At 45.5% G+C, this 25,391-nt stretch overlaps 1 protein-coding gene across 3 annotated transcripts in view; it reads right to left on the bottom strand.

Annotated features, from left to right (window-relative positions):
- CORO6 (coronin 6) overlaps positions 1-22,478 on the bottom strand; it is a 70,915-nt gene extending 48,437 nt beyond the window's left edge. For all 3 annotated transcript variants that reach the window (XM_030186046.1, XM_030186048.1, XM_030186047.1), the window contains exons 1-2: positions 22,394-22,478; positions 7,376-7,666 (exon numbers count right to left, since the gene is read on the bottom strand). In XM_030186046.1, the coding sequence (XP_030041906.1) occupies positions 7,376-7,573 (198 nt within the window). In that variant the 5' untranslated portion in view covers positions 7,574-7,666; positions 22,394-22,478. The remainder of the gene's footprint in view (positions 1-7,375; positions 7,667-22,393) is intronic.
- Positions 22,479-25,391: the final 2,913 nt, after the last annotated feature.

Here is a 25,391-nt window from a genome sequence, read left to right as displayed (position 1 = left end):
GGGTGACAGGGTATGTGACAGGGGGAGGGGAAAATGTGACAGGGGCGGAGCGAGGGTGTGAAAGGGGGCGGGGCGGGTGTGTGGTGGGGCGGGGCACGTGTCCTCCGTTTTGGGGGACAAAATATGGTAACCCTAGACAGAATAGACCCAATTGGTGCCTAAATTAGATGCTTTCAGCAGGCATCATTGTCAGCGCCTTAAGTCAGTCACCGTTTATGCGCTTAGCCACTATTCTATGAAGGACGCAGCTCAGTGCTTAAACTTCTCGGCGATGATTTCTCAGCACCATTTATAGAATCTAGTCCAAGATGTGCTGAGTGAGTGCGGCGGGGGGAGGGGTGGAGTTTTTTTTAATGGATTTTTATATTTCACAATGTGCCTGGCAATAGGAGTTTGTATTTGCTGTTCTTATTGTGACTTTCTTTCAGGCCTGGCTTGTCCTGTTTCCTCAGTTAGAGCTGTGTTGGTGTTCTAAGAGACTGGTGTAATGTTTGCAGTGCTGCCTTTTTATAGACTCCTGGTCACACTATGGCCTGCAGAATGCTTCCACCCAGATTATCTGTCCCCTTGAAAGTGATATTATTGCTGTCAGGGGATGGATGAGTTGAACAGAAGATTAACTCCTCTTTCTCCCTCCCCTCCCCCTTCCTCAGTCATGGAACTACAGGGGACATCCTCCCCCAAGCTTTGAATAACAAGTGTCCCAGGCCTGCCTGCCAAAAATCTGCCACCTTTACCCATTAATGACCTACTGCATACAGAGGCCCCTGCTAATTATTCACAGCACACTGGGGGTCCCACCAATTATTCACAGATCACATAGTTGATAACTTTTCCCAGCACATTTTATACCAGTCCTTGGTTTGGATGTACTACATCCCAAAGCAGTATGGAATTTGTAGTCCCTGATTCTACCCATTGAAATCAGCGCCGCGGGTCCCAATAGGCACCAGGGTAAAGCTGTCAAAAATACAGGACAATCCTAAGATGTCCTCACTGGAACTGGGTAAGTTGGCAGGTATGAGAACACCCATAGCCTACAGATGCTGAACTTCCTCCTTTTCCCATGTCTAGGCTGTAGCCATCAGTAACACTGGGGCAGACTGACCATTGGGACAGTAGGACAGTATCCAAGGGCCCACAGCAGTAGGGGTCCACTCTTCCATAACCTCCTTTTAGTTTAATCACTTTTGATAGGTAGTTAGGGGCCCATATCACTGTCAGTTCTCACCTGCAGTATCACTGGATTTCCACATTTATTGCTCTTTCAAAGTAACTAGGCCAGAGAGTCAGGAATCTGCTGCAGCATCACTCCAGAACCAGCCACCCAAAGAGGTAGTCATGGGAATTACCCTTAGCAAATGGAGTTCAACTTCTTTCTAAAAAGAGTTCAGGGCACAGCCAAACTTAAAAAAAAAAAAATGGGTGAAAGAACAGGCATCTACAAATAGACCTAATATGAGGGACACTAAGATCAAAGATGAAGGGGACCAAGGTAACAGGAAGGATGCTAAGTGCTTTGTTTACAGAAACTAATCCCGTGTACAGAGGAAGTTTTCTTCTCAATTTCTCATTATCCTCACCACTCAGCTGGCACACTCCTTGCCTCCTGAACTCGGTAGAATAAATAATACAGCCAGCAAGCTTACATCGATCCTACAGCATCCCAGCTGAACTGAATTTCATGCTAACATAGTAAATGACAGCAGATAAAGACCTGAACAGTCCATCCAGTCTGCCCAAGATAAACTCATTTTACATGGTATACGATACTTTATATATATATACCCGAGTTTGATTTGTCCTTGCCATTCTCAGGGCACAGACCGTAGAAGTCTGCCCAGCACTGTTCTTGTACTAAAATGTTCTGAAGCTAACGTTGAAGCCCCTTAAAATTTACACTCCAGCCCATCCCTATCTATTCAGTCACGACCAGGGCATAGACCGTAGAAGTCTGCTCAGCACCGTTTTTGATCCCAATTAACGGTGTTGCCACCCAATCTCCGCTAAGATTCCGTACTACAGGAATGGAAAAAAAAAAGCCCACAATACAGATATTCTAAGTACTTTCTCATCTGACCCAATGTTAGAACAATGAAAAAATAGCAAGGAAAACTAAGTAAGAAACTGTCGAACCCCAGGGAAAAATAAAACTAAAGCCTAAGCAATTAGGAATTGAAATTCAGAACAGCTCATCTATTCCCACAGTACCAAGGTATGGAGGTACTGAGACTGCTACAGCCCCTCCAGAGAACTGGCAACCTCAATGCCAGTGCACCAATTAATACCCTGATGCTCAGCACTCCGGTGCTGTACCGCTACAACAGCACCCAAAAATAACTTCCTAATGCTCAACACTATCAGTGTGCTTATCATTTGCATATTATTAGCATCTAGCATTAGGAAGTTAAGCTCTGGAACTCTTTGCCGGAGGATGTGGTAACAGTGGTTAAGTGTATTTGGGTTTGAAGGGGGTTTGGATGGGTTCCTGGAGGAGAGGTCCATAGTCTGCGGTTGAGACATACACAGGAGGCGGCTGCTTGCCCTGGGATTGGTGGCATGGAGTGTTGCTAACATTTGGGTGTCTGCCAGGTACTTGTGACCTGTGTTGGCCATTTGGAAGCAGGATGCTGGGCTACATGGACCATTGGTCTGGCCCACTATGGCTACTCTTATGTTATTATGAGAAAGGGGATGGAACTCCTCTCATATGAGGAAAGGCTAAAGAGGAGAGGCTTTTGATCTTCGAAGAGATGACTGACGGGGAATATGATAGAGGTCTACAAAATCCTGAGTGGTGTAGAACGAGTAAAAGTGAATCGACTTTTCACTCTTTCAAAAAGTACAGAGACAAGGGAACACTCAGAGAAATTGCATTGAGACACTTTTAAAACAAATAGGAGGAAATATTTTTTCAGTCAAAGAATAGTTAAGCTCTGGAACTCATTGCCAGAGGATGTGGTAACAGTGGTTAGAGTATCTGGTTTTAAAAAAAGTTTGAACAAGTTCCTGGAGGAAAAGTTCCTAGTCTGCTATTGAGATCTTAGACATGGGGGAAGCCATTGCTTGCGCTGGGATAGGTAGCATTGAATGTTACTACTAATTATGTTTCTGCCAGGTACTTGTGACCTGGATTGGCCACTGTTGGAAGCAGGATACTGGGCTAGATGGAACATTGTCCTGAGCCATTATGTCTATTCTTATGTTCTTATGCCTTCTTGAGGGAGTTGGTGGAGACAAAAATGGTGATGAAATTCAAAAGGGCATGTGATGAACACTGAGGATCCCTGTTTAGAATAAGGATGGTATAAAACAAAACAAAACTTAAATGGCTGCAAGTGAGTTTTGTGGAGAGTTCTGCTTAAATGGCAACTCTGGCTGTGAAGAGTTAAGGTCAGTTCTGGGCAGACCTCTATAGTCTCTGTCTCGTATATGGCCAGACAGCATAGGACGGGCTGGAGAGGGCTTTGATGGCAACTCTCTGTGTCCTTCAAAGAACGGAAAAAGGATCAAAATGAAGAAAATAAGAGCAAGTCAGATACAAAGCGTTAATAAAGAAGGCTAAAAGAGAATATAAAGAAGAACTCACAGTAAGAACTTTTTCAGGTACATCAGAAGCAGAAGCCTGTGAGGGAATTTGTGGGACCATTAGATCACGATGGAGCAAAAGGGGCGCTCAGGGAGGACAAGGTCATAACAGAGAAACTGAATGAATCCTTTGCTGCTTTCTTAATGGAAGAAGATGTAAGAGATTTGCCTGTACCGGAAATGGTTTTCAAGGGTGATGATGCGGAGGAACTGAAAGAAATCTCGGTGAACCTGGAAGATGTAGTGCAAGAGTAGTAAATCACCTGGACTGGATGGCATACATCCAAGGGTATTCAAAGAACTCAAACATGAAATTGCTGATCTGCTGTTAGTAATATGTAACCTGTCGTTAAAATCGTCCATAGTATCTGAAGATTGGAGGGTGGCCAATATGACACCAATTTTTAAAAAGGGTTCAAGATTTGATCTGGGAAAATACAGACCAGTAAGCCCGACGTTGGTGCCAGAATAAAATTACAGCACGCGTAGGCAAACATGGTTTAATGGGACAGAGTCAGCATGGGTTCAGCTAAGGGAAGTCTTGCCTCACTAGTTCGCTTCATTTCTTTGAAGGCATGAATAAACATGTGGATAAAGATGAGCCGGTTGATGCAGTGTATATGGATTTTCAGAAAGCTTTTGATGAAGTTCCTCATGAGAGACTCCTGAGAAGATTAAAGAGTCATGGGAAAGGAGGCAAGATTCTGGTGTGGATTAGGAATTGGTTATTGGACATAAAACAGAAGGCAGGGTTAAATGGTCATTTCACTCAATGGAGGAGGGTGGAGTGCCTTAGGGATCTGTATTGGGACTGGTGCTATTTAACATATTTACAAATGATATGGAAATCGGAATGATGAGTGAGGTGATTAAATCTGCAGATGATACAAAACTATGCAAGGTTGTTAAAACATGTGTGGACTGTGAAATATTGCAGGAAGACCTTAGGAAATTGGTTGACTGGGCATCCAATTGGCATTAAGTTCTGGTTGTCTTATCTCAAAAAAGATACAGCGGAATTAGAAAAGGTTCAAATAAAAGCGACCAAAATGATAAAGGGGATGGAATTTCTCTCGTATGTTGAAAGGCTAAAGAGGTTAGGGCTCTTCAGCTTGGAAAAGAGACGGATGAGGGGAGATATGATTGAGGTCTACAAAATCCTGAGTGGTGTAGAAGGAGTAGAAGTGAATCGATTTTTTACTCTTTCCAAAAGTACAAAGACTAGGGGACACTTGAGGAAGCTACATGGAAATATTTTTAAAACAAATAGGAGGAAATATTTTTTCACTCAACAACTAATTAAGCTCTGGAACTCTCTTCCGGAGGATGTGGTAACAGCAGTCAATGTATCTGAGCTTAAAAAAAGGCTTGTACAAATTTCTGGAGGAAAAATTCATAGTCTGCCATTGAGACAAACATGGAGAACTAACTGCTTGCCCTGGCATTGGTAGCATGGAATGTTGCTGCTAATTGGGTTTCTGCCAGGTTCTTGTGACCTGGCTTGGCTACTGTTTGGAAAACAGGATACTGGGCTAGATGGACCATTGGTCTGACCCAGTATGGCTACTCTTATGTTCTTATGTTTATATGCACAAGAGCTAAGCCTAAGCAAATCTCTTGTGCTCGTGCCCAGTCCAACGGGAGGAGAGGTAGCACAGCTGATGGACTGTACGAATGCTGTGTTCATCTATCATGGGGGGGGGGGGGGAATCTGCTGTTTGGGAGCCAGAGAGAGAAGCTGCTGGGAGCACAATTTACTTGTATTTGGATGCTGAGATTTTGTGCAAATTGCAGCCTGGACTAGGAGGCAGGAGCTGGTAGGCTTCAGTTTCATAAATCTTGTGGAAATGAGCTGTGCCCCCTTAAAAAAGTGGGACTGTATTTTCCCCTTTGGTCCCGAAAGCCTTCTGAACTACAGGAGATGCGGTACTTTTTTCCCCTCTCCTCTCTCTCCCCCTCCTCCTTTGTTACAACACCCCAACGTCAGCTCTAAGCTGGCGTAGGGGTTTCGGCGGTAAGGGCACCCTTGTTTACTGCGCTCTTTGCTGAGCATCGGAGAGACTAGGAAATGATCTCATCTACATGCCTTTGACTACATTTGCATGCTCATTGCGCTGTTTTTTTGGGGAGTTCGTTGGTTCTCGTGTTCCCAGCCTCTAAGCATTTTGCGCTAATAAAAGCAGGCACTGGTCCGGTGCCTGTGGCCTCTAGCGCCTGTGTTTACTTCTGAGCATCGGGGCCTATGAGAATTAGGAAAATCTCTCTCTCTGCTGTTAGTGTTCTTCTATAGCTGCTAAAATACTACTAGCCAGGAATGACCGCAGCGAGCCAACCCTGCAACTGACACAGACAAAGCAACGTTCTGCAATGGTGGTTCTGGAAACATGCACTCGCAGGAAAGACCCTGCCAAACCTTGAAGCAATCAGTGGCAGCCCCATCCGGTATCACCCTTCACATTTACCCCCTCTTCTGTGTTTGATCTGCTGACTGGCACATAGCTTCCAAAGGCTAATCTAGAAATGGCTTAAGCTAGTCCAATAAAAAAAAAAAGCAATACCCTACATTATCCTATTTATTGACATTTATTTCTGCACATTGAAATAAACATGAAAGCACACTCCAGTATCCCAGAAAACTTAAATCATTAATGTAATTTCTCTCACAAAGAGCTTCTACGTCCTCAGTCACAAATCACAAGATTCACACTGCAAAGGAGTCTGGTTTTCTGATGTCACATGCCAGAACAGAGTTTCACTCTTCTGTATCTGCATATTTGTGTATGTCAGGGCTGCCGAGAGACTGAGCTGGACCCGGGGCAGGGCGGCCGCCGCTGCCGGGCCCTGGGCAGAATCGTTATTGCCGCCGCCCGAAGTACCTTGGCTGTCCCCGCCATCTGCAGGCAGCGCGGCTCCTTCCTCTGCCCAGCATTGCCTGCCCTTGCGGCTGCTTTCCTCAGGTAACACATGCTCAGTCTCAAACCTGAGCACGCGTGGCCTGAGGGCCCAGCAGCTGCTAGGCAGCCAATGCAAGGGGGTCCGGCACCAGAGGTTTCTGTCTCCTGCTCCTGTCAGGACGCAATCACCCAGGTCCCGTCAGGAGCAGGAGAGAGAGAGAGAGAGAAAGAAAGAGAGAGAGAGAGAAAGAGAACCCCTAAAGGCCCGGGCCCAGGAAATTTTGCCCCCCTGCCCCCCCTCTCAGCAGCTATGGTGTATGTTTGCATATAGCTGGTAGGGGTCTGTATGTCTATCTATACTTATTCACCTGTATAGCTTAATCTTATGCCTGGAATAGACTTCCTGGACCTATACGTCTAGCTCCATATCTACCTGTTTTCAAATCTATGCTGAAAACCCACCTTTTCACTGCTGCTTTTTAGCTCCCATTACTTCCCTCACCCATAACTGTCTTGTCTGTCTGTATTATTTAGATTGTAAGCTCTTTTGAGCAGGGACTGTCTCTTTGTATCAGGTGTTCAGCGCTGCTTGCGTCTGGTAGCGCTATACAAATGCTAATAATAATAATAATATGTGTGTCTGTATATTTCTGGTGCAAATGTATGACTGTTATTTATGCACAGCTGTGGTAGATATTCACATTGATGCATGCATGTAATACATTGGATATATGTTTTGCAGATGCCACTTGGGGCTGGAAAATAATTACTACAGAGAAAAGAGAATGACATAGTATTTTCTGTCCCTCAGACATAGAATTGTCTAATTTGGTCAGGGTTAAGCCACGTTTTTCTGTCTTTACATTCACTTGAGCTTTGTCTTTTGAACTTACCTTGGCCAGGTGCAGGACCATAAATGCACCACCACCTCCTGATTCCACAATGATGGCTAAGAACTTGGGGTTGACTGCGCAGAAAGAACTGTCCCAGGTCACCTTGGACACACGGATGTCCTCATACATTTGATCAGCTTTCAATGGCTGTCCAAAGATGTGTCGGAATTTGCTCTGTCGCACCACCCTCCGACTCATGGTGATGATGTTAGAACAGAAGCACGGAAACAGAGAGGAGAGGAGCGCACTGAAAACAGAAGGCAGCTAAGGGCACCAAGCCCTCCAGGGAGCCTGCATCAGAGAGAGAATGAGAGGGAGAGTGTAAGAATAGTGAGTGCACTTGCAAAGCAGTGTGTGGCAGGCTCTCAGTACTGGGTACAGCAGAATGTGCAGGAGGACAAGAGGGATATATGCTGGCAGAGCAGTAGGATGGAGGGGGTCTTAGCAGGGGATGCTGCAGGGCAGGAATGAGGTGCAGAGGCAGAGCTATGTATGTGGGTCTTAGAACTGGAATAGCAGGAGGTGCAGCGAGGTCAGAGGTGCACTGGCAGTGCTGTTGGACTGAGAGTCTCAGTCTTGGAACAGCAGGGAGTGCTGCAGAGCAGGAGTGAAGTGCACTGGTAGAGCTATGGAACAGGGAGCCTTTACCATGGAATAGGTGAGGCTACTGCAAGGCAGGAATGAGGTGTGTTGGCACAGATATGTGTGCATATAGGTCAGGGGATCTCAACACTAGAACAGCAGGAGGTACGGTGGTTAGGAGTGGTACTGGAATAGCAGAGAATCTTGCACAGCAGGAGTGAAGTGTGGTGGCAGAACTGATGGTCTCAGTAATGGATAGCAGGAGATTCAGCAGAGTGAGAGTAACATGCATTAGTAGAGCTGTTGGGCCAACAGTCTCAGTCCTGGAAATGCTGCAAGTGCAAGGTAGGAGTAAGGTACAGAGGTAGAAGTGTACAGAAGAGTTGCTATACTGGACCAGACTAACGTCCATCTAGCCCAGTACCCTGTTTCCAACAGTGGCCAATCCAAGGTACAAGTTCCTGGCAGAGTCCCAAAAAGTACCACGATTCCATGCTACTTAAGCCCAGGAGGTAAGAAGTGGATGGGCCTCATTACTGGAAAGGTAAGGGGTGCAGCAAGGTAGGAGTGAGGTACATTGGTGGAGATATGGGACAGGGAATCTTAATCAGGGAATAGGAGAGGACACAGCAAGACAGGAATGAGGTGCATTGGCAGAGGTGTGTGGAGGAGACCGATCTCAATACTGGAATAGCAGGAGGTACCGTAGGCCAGGAGTGACATGCATCAGCAGCGCTAGGTGAGGTGTCTCAATATGAGGATAGCAGGGAGCCCTGCAGACACAGGTACTGCAGGGTAGGTGCAGCGAGAGCTGTGTGTGGGTTGCAATACTGATATAGCAGGGGATGCAGCAGAGCAGGAGTGAGATGCATTGGTAGGGCTTGTGAATCAGGCAGTTTTGCTCCTGGAAGAACAAGGGTGCTGAGGGGTGTTGTCTCAGTAATGTGATAGCACGAGATACACTGGTAAAGCTATGGGGTGGGGAACCTCAGTCTTGGAATAGAAGAGGGTACTATAAGGCAGAAGTGAGGTCCATTAGCAGGGAGCTACAAGGCAGGGGTGAGGTGCGTTAGCAGAGGTGAGGTGCGTTAGCAGAGGTGTGTGTGCGGGGAGTTTAGTTTCAATAGTAGAACAGCGGGGCAGGAATAAGGTACAATGACAGAGATCTTGATGTGTGTATGTGCATGTGATGGTGGGTGGGGGGGGGGGATGTCTCAGTGCTGGAATAGCAGGAGGTATTCTAGGACAGGAGTGAGGTGCAATGATAGAGATCTGGATATGTGTATATGGTGGTTCTCAGTACTGGAAAAGCAGAGGGTGTTGTAGGGCAGGAGTGAGGTGCATTAGCTAATCTCAGTTTGATGCAGTAAATCTTGGTCTATGTTTTTCTGTGCAGGGGATTTTGTTTATATTACATCATGTTGTGAAAATGTTTTGGCTGTTTTGTTACATGTTTGTCATTGCTTTACACTGACTGAAGTTTATTCTAATCACACAGATGCTATTTATTACAACTCCACGTGAAGACCTCAGGCACATTCTGTAGCACTTAGCTTTAGGCTCAGCTTCCTGCCTCCATCTTCTCACATGCTGGGGCGCTGGGTAAAAATTTCAAAATGCTCAGAAACAGAGCTGGGTGTTGCTGGAAGGGCAGAACCCTGAGCCCAAATCTCATACCATCTCCTCCAGAGGTTCTGTGACTGCAGATGGCCCAAGTGGAAGTTGTATGGCTCGATGGCTTATTTTATGGGATACTTTCAGGATCTTCCCTGTCCCATTTTTGTAAGTGCTGAATCCCACACATAACAAGCCCAACCTCTTCTGAGCAGGGACCCTGTGCATGCAGGCATTTCACAAGATGCGCTATGCTAGTTCAGTTCAAAAGTCCAACAAGCTCAGCATCCTGTCACCAATCCAGGGCCAGTCCTACCACTAGACAGGTTAGGCACCTGCCTAAGGCAGCAACAAGTGTTCTCCATATATTCCTCTAGAGCCAGCTGCTTCACTTTGCTGAGCAGAAGGCACACAAATGATAGCAGCACATATTGAGTTCAACAAAATAAAAGTTTTACAGGAAAGAAAATACACCTAGGAACTGTTATGGATAAATATTCCATGTATGAAGTGGACGAGAACAGTGGTGAGGGTATATTACTGTCAACCTAGCCAGAATGAACAAAACGATGTTTAAATGTAACAGAAATTAAGGAAGCTAACAAATATGGCAACTAGGGCTGAACTGAATATTTCTATTCGATTAGGCCCCAAATAGCGCCTCGAATCAGGGCCGCCAAGAGACTGAGCCAGGCCTGTGGCAAAATGCCCCCCCCCCCAAATCATCAATGCCGCCTCCCCTTCCTCCCGCTCACCCACTCAAAGTACCTTGGCTGGCCCCACCAGCTGAAGGCAGCGCAGCTCCTTCCTCAGCCCAGCATCGCCTGCCCCTGCTTTCCTCAGGTCACTCATGCTCAGTCTCAAAACTCAAAAGGGCGGCTATGCCTTGAATACATTATTTGTATTTGGCCAAATAGTGATTTAAATGCAAATAATCTGGGGCTCTACTGTGCTAAATCCAACTGAAATAAACACGATCTCTGATTTCACATTGCTTTTTTAATTATTTGTTATGTTAAAGCTCAATGCCTATTATTCATATTCGGTCAAATAATATTTTTCATTTTTTGTATTCAGAATACACAAAGCAAAGTAGGAGATCAAATGATGAGATAGAAAGAGAGGTAATCCTGTATGATGGACACAGGGAATCTCTAATTAGAAAATGAATGGTATAAAAAAACAAAACTTAAAGGGTTGCATATGTGTTTGCATGTCAAGTGATGCTTAGATGGCAACTCCGGCTGTATCAGCAAAGGCCGGTGCTGGGCTAGCTTGTACGATCTGAGGCCCACTTATAGCAATCTGGTTTAGGATGGGCTGTAGAGAGCTTCGACAGAAACTCCGGTAATTTGGAATGTTAGAACAGTGCCGGGCGGATTCTTATGGTTTGTGTCCAGCAAATGACAAAACGGATTCAGATAGGCTGGAGTGGGCTTTGACGGCAATCCAGTAGTTGAAACATAAGGACAGAGCTGGGCAGACTTTTACAGCCTGTGTCCCTGAAATAACAAAGGAAGATCATGATCAATATATAACATCATGATCATTTTTTATTTTAATCTTGAATTGAGAAGGAATGAGATTGTTGGGCAGACTGGATGGACCATTTAGGTCTTTATCTGCCTTCACTTATTATGTTACTACTAGTAAAAAAGCCCCGTTTCTGATGCAAATGAAACGGGGGGCTAGCAATGTTTTCTTCTGTGTGCATGTGGGAGTGTGTGTGTCCCTGCCCTCTGGCCTCTCTCCCCTCCCCCCTCTGAGTCCTTCACTGTTACAGAGCCAGCGATTTGATTTCGTGCTCTGCTGTTTTCCTTCACTGACTGTGTTACAGAGAGGGCGGGGCAGACACTCATAGGGAAACCGGATATCTCGCCCCCTTCACACTTCCGGCTGGAGGCTTCATAGAACGTTGGTGTTGCCTTTTATATAGAGAGATTATATAGAGAGATGTACTAGTGTTAAAATATGAGCTTCAGTGGGTAGCCAGCATTCTGCTTTCAGTAGTAGACTAACATAATCAAAACATTTTTTTTGCATTAGTTATCAACTTGACCGCAATATTTTGCTTGTTATCTCCTAACTTCTTTCTTGCACAGTCGTTTATATAAAGTGTTACAGTAATCTAAATATGTAATGACTACAGAATATATGAGAATTGCAAAAGGCTTTGGGTTCTAGTAACTTTCTGACTAAGCAAATCTGATGCAGTTTACAGAAGCATTTCCCAGTCACCGAGGAAATTTGTGGGTTAAAAAAAAATCAGAACAGAGTCTATGACGACACCCAGGATTGAGGACTGACTAAAAGGAATAGTGATACCTGCAATATCAATACATTTCAAAGTGGGGTTTTTTCTGCTTTTTTTTTTTTTTTGGTAATGAATAGAAGGGCTTTGGTCTTATTTAAGTGCAGTTCCATTTTATTATCTTTCAAACAGTTTGCAGTTGTAGTTAATTTAGAGTTGAGGGCTGTAATATCCTTTGGGCTGCTGGGACCAAGGCCTGACAAGATCTGTATATTATCTGCATTGATGTTGGGAGTCAACTCCAAAGTTTGAATTAAAGTCACTAAAGGAGCCATGTTGAATAGAACGGGAGCCAACAGTGATCTTTGCAGGACCCCTCAAGCAAGGGGAAAAGATTTGGAAATTATATCATGCTAGGGTTACCATATTTTGTCCCCCCAAAAGGAGGACACATGCCCCGCCCCTTTTCACACCCCACCCCTTTCACGCCTTCGCTCCGCCCCTGTCACAGACCCCGTCACCCCCCCCCCCCTTACCTTACTACTGCCCTGGTGGTCTAGTGACCTCTTCGGGGCAGGAAACAGCTCCCTCTTTCCTGCCCGGAGCGCTGTCCTGCGTGCATCCTTCCTGTTGCTGATCTTGGCGCCGATTCAACTCTTGGCGGCCATTCTGAATCGGCACCGAGATCAGCAACAGGAAGGAAGCATGCAGGGCAGTGCTCCAGGCAGGAAAGAGGGGGCTCTTTCCTGCCCCGAAGGCGGAAGAGGTCACTAGACCACCAGGGCAGTAGTAAGTAAGGGGAGGGGAGGCTAGCAATCTGCCAGCCTGCCCGTTTGTCCAGAAATCCGGACAAACGGGCAGATTGGCAAAACCCGCCTGGTTGCCCGGACATGTCCTCAAAAAGAGAGAGAGAGTGATTTAAAGGAATAATTCTTGGACTTTGAAGAGACTGTTTATGTATTATACCATCTTTTGCTAAGAAGCTTACGGAGGCGCCCTCTGGACGCGCTGTCTTTGTTTTGGGATATAAAGCTAAGTACTCTTTTGGCCATATGGTATTTTTTATAACAAGTCTGGTTCTTTTTGAATTATACCTTTTTCATTCTTCCGTCATATAATTTTGTATTTATTGGACTCCGTGGATACTATCTGTGCCCACTGTTGATTAAATCTTTATTGACCCTACCCCGTTTTTTTTACTACAGACTGGTTTAGTTATTCCACTCTGTAGGTTTTTTTGGAGGTGGTGGTTGGCCCATGATTGAAGCCTATACAGGTGTGTCCACTTAGTTGGTACCCTTGGCTGATGAGGCCTTTTATCTAAAACAACTAATAGATTTGTTCCCAGAGAAAGCACAGATAATTCTTTGAGCCTATTTAAGAGCAAATAGTTTAATTCAGTTTCTTAGATCTAGGGAATGCCATTGCTTATCTCTGGGGGTTTATACCATGAAATCTTGCAACAGTACTTCTGACCTGGTTTGGCTACTGTTAGAAGCAGTTTACAAGACTAAATGCACCTTTGGTCTAAGACACTATGGCCAGGTTAAGGTCACAGTCACATTAATTTTGATATACTGCCAATAAATTTTGCATCTCAGAAATATGTATGTTCCAATAAGCAAAGGGACAGGGTGAAGGAGCTGTGTGCTGCTGGGAATGTTAGTGATTGAGACAAAGGTTGTAAAAGGAAAAAGAAGTGGTGCTGGATAGATGTATGAAGATGAGAAAAGAGAGAGAAAGAAGAGGCAGGAGAGGGCGGGAAGTAGCAGAAGGGGGTGAGACAGGCTATGGAGAGAGATACAGACATGAAGAACGGAACATATAAAGAAATGAGAAATCAAAGAACAGAAAGAACGTGAAGGCAGAGAGGAAACATAAGAGAAGACCAAGAATACGCAGAGACAAAGGGTAGAAAACTATAGACACAAAGGTTGGAAAATTGTTTAAATTTAATAAAATGATTTCTGTGCTGGGTCTAAGCTGGAGGCAGATGGTATTCTGCTGTTCTCCTCCAGCCCTGTTGACCCCAGGATAAAAATGTTATATTACCGGAAGGACATGGGAAGCAGGAGGGGGCCGTGGCAGTATGTGACGCCATGGTATGAAAAATCTTTTAAAAATTGCTCCTCTGGACCAATGGTCACGTCTCAAACTGAGGGGAATGGAGAGGAACAGCATCTTCCTTTTTCACAAAAATAAAACAACCATTTCCTCATTACATCTCATGGGATGGGCCAAGTAAGCTCATGGAGCTGCTTCGGTCCAAAGTAATTGCTTGTCAGCAATAGGAATGTGACAGAACAGAGGAGTGGCGTTTGAAAGAGGGCAAGAGGTACGCTTCCCCCAAATCTACGTGCATTTCTTGGTTTGATTTCTGTCCTGGCTTAGCTACTGAGCCCTAGCTTCCCTTCTCACTCCCAGTACAGCTCAGATATTTTCAAAAACATTTTAAGAATTAAATTTAAAAAATAAGTTATTTTCATATTGTTTCTGGCACCACATTCCTAAAAAGAGGTTTTTTTGATGTGACAACATAAAAAGATAGTAGATGTCAATTCCCATAACTGACATGTTCCAATCACTAAAAGGTAAATATAATTATTTTTTCTCTCTTTGCTGTCTGGTGGTTGTATTTTTCTAATCATATTGGTCCAAGTCTCTGGTTCTTCTTTCTATCCTCTTTGTTTGCTTTCTAGGGCCTCTAGTTGATTTTACAGTTCTTTTCTCTCCTCCTGTCTTTTTCACTTTCTCTCCTACATCTTACATTGATCTTTCAAGCTCAGCTTTCTTCCATTTTTCTGCTTCTCCATCCACTCAAATTTTAGCACATCTCATCATCCAGTCTTCAAGCTCCCTCTTTTACTTTCCATTTCATCCACACCCATGTCCAACATCTCCCCTCTCTCTTCCCCTCCCTCTATCCATGTCAGGCATCTCTCCTGTCTTCTCTTCCCTTCATCTGTGACCAACAACTCCCCTTCTATCCCTTCCTGCCCCCTTCCCAGCATCCCTCAATCCCACCTTCCTCTGAAGTCCAGCATCTCTCCCAATCTCCTCTTCCACATATCCAGCATCTTTCTCAATCTTCCCTTCCCTAGCCCCACATCTAGCACTTACCCTAATCTCCTCTCACACATGTCCAGCATATTCCCTTATTGTCCCTTCTATGCCTCCTCTATCCATCATCTCCCCTTACCTCCTTTTCCTACTCCTCTATGGTCCAGCATCTTTCTTTCCCTTCCATACCTTATTCTTCCTTCTCTCCAAAGAGTTCAGCACCTCCCCTTCTCAACCTCCCCCAGAGGTGCTTAGCAACTACTCTTCCTTTTCTTACCTCCCCCCACCCCCATGGTGTCTAGCATCTTCCTTCCTTTCCCTCCTCCAAGGTGTTCAGCATCTGCCCTTCTTTCCTATGCCCCACTGCATATTTCCTGCCTCCCTGCTTTCCTTTCACCTCCAAGGCCTATCTCACTCACTCCCTGTTATGCCACTTCCAAGTCCTTTAGGGCCTAAGACAATAAACAGAGGTGAAGGGCTTTGAACATCCATGCATGCCAGTGGCGTAGCCAGACCTGAGATTTTGGGTGGGCCCAGAGCTAATATGGGTGGGCACGCACTGTCTATATAAGTTTGAGTAGTGTCTCTTGGGATCCTACAAAATAATGCCTTAGAATTCACTTGATGCCCAACAGCTGCCCTGCATCTGTATAACCACATACATACTTAATGGAAAAATTGATATTTTTAAATATAATTACATTATCCCACAATCTCTCCACTGCAAAATGCTATACACAAACTTGTGCAAAAACACACTCATATCCTTACTAAACCATAACAGCACGAATTCCAAGGACAGGACGAGCTACAACCTTATGCTTGAAAAGGCAGAACTGTAATTACACTAGGCTCTAAAACACTAATACACTACCTTGTGAAAAAAAAAAAAGGCAAAACAAAAAGGGCTGCAAATACTACATGCTAGCAGAATACTGCACCTTGATCACACATGAAAAACACATAACACAACAGACATGACACAAGGAACTAGAAATCAAAAAATATGAAGGCAAAATACTGAACTGGAAAGTTAACTCAAGAAGTCAGACTCAGCATGCAGCAATACCAGAAAAATTGAAACTTACATGCAAAATATCACAGATGCACATTTCCAAAAGCTGACATATTCCAATTAATAAATTCTGAATAAAATACTTTTTCTACCTTTGTTGTCTGATCTATTTGCTTTGGTCCCAGTGTCTTCTGTTTTATACAGTGTCTTCTTTCCATTTGATATTTTTTTCACTCATCATGTCCACCATCCTCCTGTGTCCTTATGCGTCCTGTCTACCATCTGTAGCCCTGTCCCTATCCTTCCTCGGGTTTCAGTATCTGCCCTCAATGTGTTCCACACCAGCCCTTAAACTCAGCAGTTTCTCCTCCATCCATATCCAGCATTTCTCCTTACTCCCCTCCATCCATGTGCTTCTACTTCCTCTGTCTTCCCTCCCCTCCATCCTTGTCCAACATTTTTCCTTCTCTTCCCTGCCCTCCACTCCATCCATGTCCAGCATTTCTCCTCTCTTCCCTCCCCTCCATGTGCATCTCCTCCCTGACTTCTCTCCCGTCCCTCCATCCATCCATCCAGCAACTCTCCATTCTCCTCTGCTCTCTCCTCCATCCACCCATATCCAGCAAATGTCCTCTGTCCCCTGCATTCATCCATCCATGTTCAGCAATTCTCCTCTCTCCTCTGCCCTCCCCTCCATCCATCCATACCCAGCAAATTTTCTCTCTCCCCTTTCCCCTCCATCCATCCATGTCCAGAAATTTTCCTCCTTCCCCTGCCCTCCGCTCCATGTCCAGCAATTTCTATTCTCTCCCCTGCCCTCCTCTCCATCCATCCATGTCCAGCAACTCTCCATTCTCCCCTACCCTCTCCTCCATCCATCCATACCCAGCAAATTTCCTCTCTCCCCTTTCCCCTCCATCCATCCATGTCCAGCAATTTTCCTCCTTCCCCTGCCCTCCGCTCCATGTCCAGCAATTTCTATTCTCTCCCCTGCCCTCCTCTCCATCCATCCATGTCCAGCAACTCTCCATTCTCCCCTACCCTCTCCTCCATCCATCCATACCCAGCAAATTTCCTCTCTCCCCTTTCCCCTCCATCTATCCATGTCCAGCAATTCTCCTCCTTCCCCTGCCCTCCGCTTCGTCCAGCAACTCTCCATTCTCCCCTGCCCTCTCCTCCATCCATCCCCAGCAAATTTCCTCTCTCCCCTTTTCCCTCTATCCATCCATGTCCAGAAATTTTCCTCCTTCCCCTGCCCTCCTCTCCATCCATACATGTCCAGCAACTCTCCATTCTCCCCTTCCTTCTCCTCCATCCATCTCCAGCAAATTTCCTCTCTCCCCTGCCCCCTCCATCAATCCCTGTTGTCCGGCAATTCTCCTCTCTCCCCTGCCCATCCTGTTTATTTCAATCCCCTTCCCTATTCTATCTGGCGTCTCCCCAACCCCCCCCCCTCAAAAGAACGACAAAGTGGATGCAGCAGCTCACAGGTTTTGAGTGAACGGCGATGGCTGCGCGGAGGAGTGGAAACCAAATCGCTTTTCTTTCTTTACAATGGACTAGATGGGCGGGCTGGCTGGCTCACTTCCACTCCCGAAGTTGCAGCGTAAAAGCAGCAAGCAGCGGAGCCAGTCTCGACTCCATCCTTCGCTTCCTGCCCTCTCTCTCTGTGCCGTCCCGCCTTCCTCTGATGTCATTTCCTTTCAGGCGGGCGGGACGCTGAGAGGGCAGGAAGCGAAGGACGGAGTTGAGACTGGCTCGCTGCTTGCTGCTTTTACGCCCGCTCGCCGCTGTGGGCAAAAAAACGAAGTTGTCGTCGTCGTGGAAGGTGAGGGTCGCAAAAGACTGGGCGGGCCCGGGCCGAGATTGGGTGGGCCTGGGCCCACCCAGGCCCACCCGTAGCTACGCCCCTGATGCATGCACAAGCCCTGCTGCATTCAACCCCCTTTGAACTTTTCATTTTGGAGGGAGTGAAAGGTGAAAGGCTTTGAATATGTGCAGATGCTCAAGGCTCATGTCGCTGGCTGCATTAACCTTTGCTCAGTGACAATGACTATGATGTTGGTGGTGCCCCCAATCTGTGCCACCCTAGGCGGGTGCTGAGTCTGTCTAGTGGTCAGCAGTTTTATGGGGTATATCAAATTTCAATATATTTATTTATTTATTTAGTGCATTTTTACCCCACTTTTTCCCACAGAATGTGGGCTCAAAGTGGCTTACATTAGAAACTTAAAACATAAAATTACAACTTGAACAGGAAAAAAAAATCAAGGATAGCCACCACCATCAAGAACTGGCATGTTTATTGGCTATCTGTGGTAGTCATCTTGTTATGCTCCCCTATTCTAACTTTCTTAGGTTGTGTTACAATTTTACTGTCAGTTGCATTCTGACCAAGTGGATGGTAGTATACCCCAAGTGCTATACTCTTCTCTGTCACACATGGAATTTCTACCCATAAGGATTCCAGAACACATTTGTTTCCTGCAGGACTTTTATCCTACTCAAATCTATACCATCCTTATGATACAGTGGCAACCCTCCGCCAATTTGATCTGCCTTATCATTTGAATATAATTTGTAACTGGTATCACAGTTATATAATAAATTGCTATATAACACTCTTACAGACTGCCCCAGAGAATAACTCAAAATTCTCTTGCATAGATTTGCTGTTCCACAACAAACACAAACTTCACTCCTGCCCTGCAATAGCTCCTGTGAAATCAGTATTGAACTTCTTTATATGCACAGCTCTGCCAATGCACCTCACTCCTGCCTTGCAATAGCTCCTGTGTAAGTTCAGTACTGAACTTCTACATATAAACAGCTTTGCCAATGTAGGCCACATGGGCGTAGGATTCCTCATGTGAGTTCAAAGCACAAGTATCTTACATAACAGTGTATCCTAAGCATTCAGTTTTAACTCTTTCCTACCGTTCATTCAAACATCAGAAAAACCTAGACATCTGAACTTTTGGCAACCACAATGTCCCCAGAACAGCAGCACTGTACGCAGAATGCTGCGGAAGTAGCACTCAGAGCCCCTGGGGAGCTGAGTTATTGCACAATGGTAATAATTAATGGCCAGATTTAGGATCCAAGGTATCAATTTTCAAAGTTAGTTATACTTTAACCAGCTGCCAGTAAATGTTATAATTTCCTCATCTATAGATATTCAAAGCTTATATGGATAGTGATAGGGTGAAAGAACATCTACAACCCTGGCACTATCTATATAGTGCAGGGGCAGAGGGAGGGTGGATAGCTACACAGATAGGGATAAATTCTCAAAAGGCTGCTAAAATGTAGGTGCTAGAATGATCTTCTATAATGCCAGTTGTGTGTGCAACTGTCATTAAAGAATACTAGTAGAAATCTACATTTATGAATCTAACTTTAGCTCATTGGCTGGTGTAAATGCTCGCACTTAACTACAGGCAGTTAGAGCGTAACTAATAGTATTCTATAAGCCACGCATGCAACTGCCTGAGCCACCCATGGCCTTGCCAGATTTATGTCACTCTTGAAGTTATGCACTCTGGCATTTGGGCTTGCAACTTCTAGAACAGCAACTAAGGGCACTTATACAAGTGACTGCTAATTGGTACCAATTAAGCACAATTATAGCCAATAATTGGTTGCTAATGCCAATTCACAGCCAATTATTCGTGCAACTAACCTTTTTTCTATAACTTGCACATGCAAATGAGTGTGCTAGTCAGGAATTTGAGCATGCAAGTTTGTAGAGTTAGGGGTATAGGGTTAGATTCTATATATGATACCTGAAAAAAAATCTGCGCTGAAAAAAAATACGCCTAGGTATATTCTATAAAGTACGCCTACATTTCTTCACGGATTACAGAATATGCCGAGTACTCATCCGTGTGACTAAACGTAGTCATGGGCAGATACGCCAAGTAAAACTTAGTGTAAATCCTGATGCCTAAACTAGGTGCGGACTGAGTGTATTCTATAACCATGTGCATAGATATGAGAAATGCCCACGACCCACCCATTCCATGCCCCCTTTTCAACGATGTGATTTTCAATTTACACACATTATACAATATGCTTAGACAGTTCTGCATGTAATTCTAATTAATGCCAATTAGAGTCGACAATTACTACTACTACTTAACATTTCTAAAGCGCTACTAGGGTTACGCAGCGCTGTACAATTTAACATAGAAGGACAGTCCCTGTTCAAAGAGCTTACAATCTAAAGGACACGTGAACAGTCAGTCTGATAGGGGCAGTCAAATTGGGGCAGTCTGGATTTCCTGAAAGGTAAGAGTTAGGTGCCGAACGCAGCATTGAAGAGGTGGGCTTTAAGCAAAGACTTGAAGATGGGCAGGGAGGGGGCTTGGCATAAGGGCTCGGGAAGGTTGTTCCAAGCATAGGGTGAGGCGAGGCAGAATGAGTGGAGCCTGGAGTTGGTGGTGGTGGAGAAGGGTAATGAGAGGAGGGATTTGTCCTGTGAATGGAGGTTTCGGGCGGGAACATAAGGGGAGATGAGGGTAGAGAGGTAGTGAGGGGCAGCAAACTGAGTGGATTTGTAGGTAAGAAGGAGAAGCTTGAACTGAATGCGGTATCTGATTGGAAGCCAGTGAAGTGACCTGAGGAGAGGGGTGATATGAGTATATCGGTTCTGGCGGAATATAAGATGTGCAGCAGAGTTCTGAACAGATTGAAGGGGGGATAGGTGGCTAAGTGGGAGGCCGGTGAGGAGTAAGTTGCAGTAGTCAAGGCGAGAGGTAATGAGAGCGTGGACGAGAGTTCGGGTGGTGTGTTCAGAGAGGAAAGGGCGAATTTTGCTGATGTTAAAGAGGAAGAAGCGACAGGTCTTGGCTATCTGCTGGATATGCGCAGAGAATGAGAGGGAGGAGTCAAAGATGACTCCGAGGTTGCGGGCAGATGAGACGGGGAGGATGAGGGTGTTATCAACTGAGATAGAAAGTGGAGGAAGAGGAGAAGTGGGTTTTGGTGGAAAGACGATGAGCTCGGTCTTGAACATGTTCAGTTTCAGGTGGCGGTTGGACATCCAGGCAGCAATGTCGGATAAGCAGGCTGATACCTTTGCCTGGGTCTCTGCGGTGATGTCTGGTGTGGAGAGATACAGCTGGGTGTCATCAGCATAGAGATGATACTGGAAACCATGAGATGAGATCAGGGAGCCCAGGGAAGAGGTGTAGATTGAGAAGAGAAGGGGTCCAAGGACAGATCCCTGGGGAACACCAAGAGATAGCGGGATGGGGGTGGAGGAGGATCCATGAGAGTGAACTCTGAAGGTGCGGTGGGAGAGATAGGAGGAGAACCAGGAGAGGACAGAGCCCTGGAACCCAATGAGGACAGTGTGGCAAGAAGTAAATCATGATTGACAGTGTCAAAAGCGGCGGATAGACAATTGCTTAACTGGCAATTAGCAGTGCTGATTGGTTTAACTAATTAAGTTGCATGCGCAAATCCAGAATATGACCTATATAGTCGTGCTATATAGGATCCAGGGGATAGTGGATAGCTATACATTCAGCTGCTATATGGATAGTTTATACATTTAGTTTAAGTCTGTCAAATAGCAGGTCTAAGCTAAAGAGATGATGACGACAGTAGCCAATAAGTACATTCAGAGCTGCTGACTATACACAGAGCGGTGCTGAATATATGTATGAATTGAAACACCGTGGCTGGCATTTCAGTTAACACACTTACTGCTGAATATCGCCCCTCATTATTACAAGGGTCCAGCAAGGAACTCCAGTGCATGGCCCCTGGCCAAGGACAGTCACTGCAGAAACCCAACAGAAGTAGGGGGAAAAAGTCCCAGGGAGCTGCTAATGGTGGTTAATGGTGTCAGATCCCGGCCTTGGTTCTGACTCAACTGAAAGCTAAAACGGACAGGTTAACACCCCTCCCCCCCCCCCCCACCCCCCAAAAGTGAAAGCAACCAGATTACTTTAAACGGGGACAAGAACTGGCTAATTTTACTGTGAAAAGACTGAGAAAGCTGGAATGGAAACAGAATAAATGCAATAAGCAACAGCCCCCCCCCCCCCCCAAGCCCATCTGTACCCAGAGGAACACATTTTTGGGGCAAAGTTCAGGGGCAGAAAGACACACATAGAGGGTGAATGAAAGAGGGGGCACTAGGCAAAGGGCAGTGAGGGGGCATCTTGCTTTCGGGTGGGGCTGCTGCAGCTGCCATCCGCGGAGGAATGAGCCGGAGAAGAATCACCTTCCTAATATAGAAATGTCCGGAGATGGAGTCAGCGCTGGAGCCCCAGAACAGCAGCACCCCGACCGACCCCCCACCGGGCCAACCTTCTTGCCCGAAAAGGCAGCCCCCCCCCCCTCCCTCCAGATCTCCAGGCTGCACACTGCGCTGCCCCCGGGCTACCACGGCAGCTGCCAGCCAGTGCCCTTCAGAGCCCATGAGCTAACACTACCGCTGCCACCCAGCTTCCAGTGCGTTTGGACGCGTCCCTTCCCCGCTTACCTTCCCGGAACCCCTGGGGCTGCAGTCCGTGCGGGGTGTACAGGGTTCCGGCCCGGGCTGGGCGCTGCTGTTGTCCGGAGCAGGGGGCTCCTCTCGCCGCAGTAACAGCTGCTGCCATGAAAATAACACGACAGCTGGACGAAGAGGGTGGGGGGAGAGGGAGGAAGAGGGGGAGGGGAGGGGAAGGGGGCGATGCAAGGAGGGAGCTGCTGCTTCTCTGCATTGCCCTGTACAGCTTGGTTCACGCTGCTCTAAACACCGCATTTTTGTCTCGGTCCCTCCCATCCCACTCTCTCCAGGGATTTCAGCCTAATTTCTCGCAGTAGCTTTAGAATTATGTGGTGTTTCTTTTGATTTGGGTTTTCCTACTTTAAAGTGCGTAAACCGCTCCGGACCTGTCCCTATCGGGCCAATTATTCCGTCTACACGTGTGAGGCTATATTCCAGCTGCCAAGTAGACCTTCTATGTGGGATTTCTCCTTTTTCAGAGCAGTGACTGGGTTTTGTTTGTTTTTACTCGTTTTCCTATTCTGTACTCCACACCTGCCATAGAAGACCAGGGTCAGGAACAGAGTTGCCAAGTTACCCAGTTCCAGGAGGGTTATTTAGGCCAGTCCTGAAATTCTGCCAACGCTATTCTGCTGCATTATGGGACCTCGAGTATTAATTTCCTCGAGGAAAAGCGGGGACTACATCTCCGCCACTGCTTTTGGGGGGGGGGGGGGGGAGGAGGGGGGAGGCTTTCTCCCTCCTCACCTCAGATTAGCATTACCTCATTCCCTCTTTACAAGTACATCCATCCAGCCAGCCACGCCTTCTCCTTGACCTACCACTCCCACCGTCTCCACTTATTCAGTTTTAGTTGCAGCAGGCAGGGTATTATAATTAATAGAAAGGGTTAAATGATTTCTGTTAATATTCCTTTATGTTTCCTTTTTTAATTTTCACTTTGTCAACTTTTCTTTAGTAACTTATTTTACCTTTTCCCATATATCTTGCCCTTGTGCTCTTGGTATTTCCTCTAGCTTGTTGTCAAGTTGCCTTTGCTTCTGTTATAGGTGCCAGACTTTGTCTACTCTTTCTCCTCTCCCTCCTTCTCTCCATTTGTGCACCTTCTCACTCATTTCTTCTTTCCACCTTTCCCAGTCACCTCCCCCTTATCTCTCTCTCTCTCTCTCTCCTCCCTATCTCCCATGGTCCAGTATCTACACCTTTCTATCTCCCCTCTCCTAGACCTTTCTAGCCCACCTCCCCCCCCTCTCTCTCTTCTCTCAAAGCAGGCTTCATGTAACTGAGCTGCCACAGCCATAATAACACAATCACCACCACTAAAAGAAATAATGTGCACAGAGGAACCTAGTGGATGAATCACACCTGGGTTTGAAGGTTTTAGTGTACATATTATTTCTTTGAGTGGCTTGGTGACACTGGCACTAGAATTAAAGGTGGAGACAACTGAACTGGAAACCCCAAGAAGCCAGACTGCATGCAGTACAATACTGGAGCAACAGTATTTCCTTTCTTACTATGCGAAATACAAAAGATATCACAAGTGCACATTTCCCAAAGCAGACAGAGAAAAATCAGACTTCTTACAAAAGAATGAGCAAGAAAAACTCTGTATAACCCAGAGAGAAATGAGAGACCAACTAGAGCAGCAAAATATGTTTTAATCTGACCAGGGACAACAGGAACCAGCACCTGGGAACTCTTCTGGTTATTGGCCTCTTTGTACACTGTAATCCTAATTTATTCATTACTACTATTCTGTAAATGAGCGCCTCTGACTTTTTTTTTTTACTTTAACTACTAAACCTATTTATTTGACAATCTATATAAAATTGTCATGCCCGATAAAGATGGCTGAATCTCAAACTGTACCAGGAGTAGCACATCCTGAAGCATTAAAACAAAATCGAGGAAAGTTGTTGGGTTTTTTTTTTTCACCCAATAAATAATCGGGCTGTTAAATTAGATGTCTTGATCACTCCTCTGACAACAAACTAAGGAGTTTGGACAAATTCCTAGAGCAGAAATCTATAAACAAACAATCATTAGCCAAGCAGTTCTCGGAATGCTACTACTCATGCCCTAGGACAGAATTGCAGGAAATGGATCTGTTCTGGTGGAGACAGAATAGTAGGTTCAGTAGACCTTCAGTCTGATGCAGCATGGCATGGTGCAAAATAGCCCAGTGCATAGGAGCCCATCTTGGATACACATCAAAGGAAAAAAACAAACTTTTCATCCAATCAGTGAGCAACTTTAATATTAGACTCCCAAGGAAATTAAAAAGCCATGGGATAGGAACCAATGTCCTCTTGAGGAATGAGAAGTGGTTAAAATATAGAAAACAGAGTAGGGTTAAATGACCAATTCCCCTCAATGAAGGACGATGAATAGGAGTAGCACAGGGATCTGTACTGGGCCAATCCTTTTTAACATTTATACATGATCTAAAATTGGGAACAATGAGTGAGCAAATTTGCAGCCAGATGAGATAAAATTATGCAAAGTTGTTAAATTGCATGTAGATTATGAGAAATTGTGGAGGATCTTGGAGACTAGAAAACTAGGCATCCAAAATGCAAGTGAAACAATGTGGATAAGTGCAAAGTGATGGACATAAGGAAGTCTAACACAAATTATAGCTACACAATGCTAGGTTACCTGGAGGCATATTTTCAATGCACTTAGACTTACAAGTAAGTACTTTGAAAATGAGCCCCATAGTAACCTAGTAGATAATGGTCTCAATGACCTACACGGGTCCATCCAGTCTACCCAACAGTCACACTCGTTATCAGTTCATGATTAAACCAACAATGAATGTGGCATAAAATACATATTCTTGATCTTCTTCCCTCTTTGCCATTTTCAGGACACAAGACTGTAGATTACAGTGGCGTAGCCAGACCTGTCATTTTGGGTGGGCCCAGAGCTAATATGGGTGGGCACTATGTATATAGTTATAAGTAGCATGTCTTGGGACACATAC

Source organism: Microcaecilia unicolor, chromosome 13, assembly GCF_901765095.1.
Source record: "Microcaecilia unicolor chromosome 13, aMicUni1.1, whole genome shotgun sequence".
Taxonomy (NCBI): Eukaryota; Metazoa; Chordata; class Amphibia; order Gymnophiona; family Siphonopidae; genus Microcaecilia; species Microcaecilia unicolor.
Note: the sequence above shows the minus strand (reverse complement) of the source record. Positions and strands in the feature narration are given on the sequence as shown.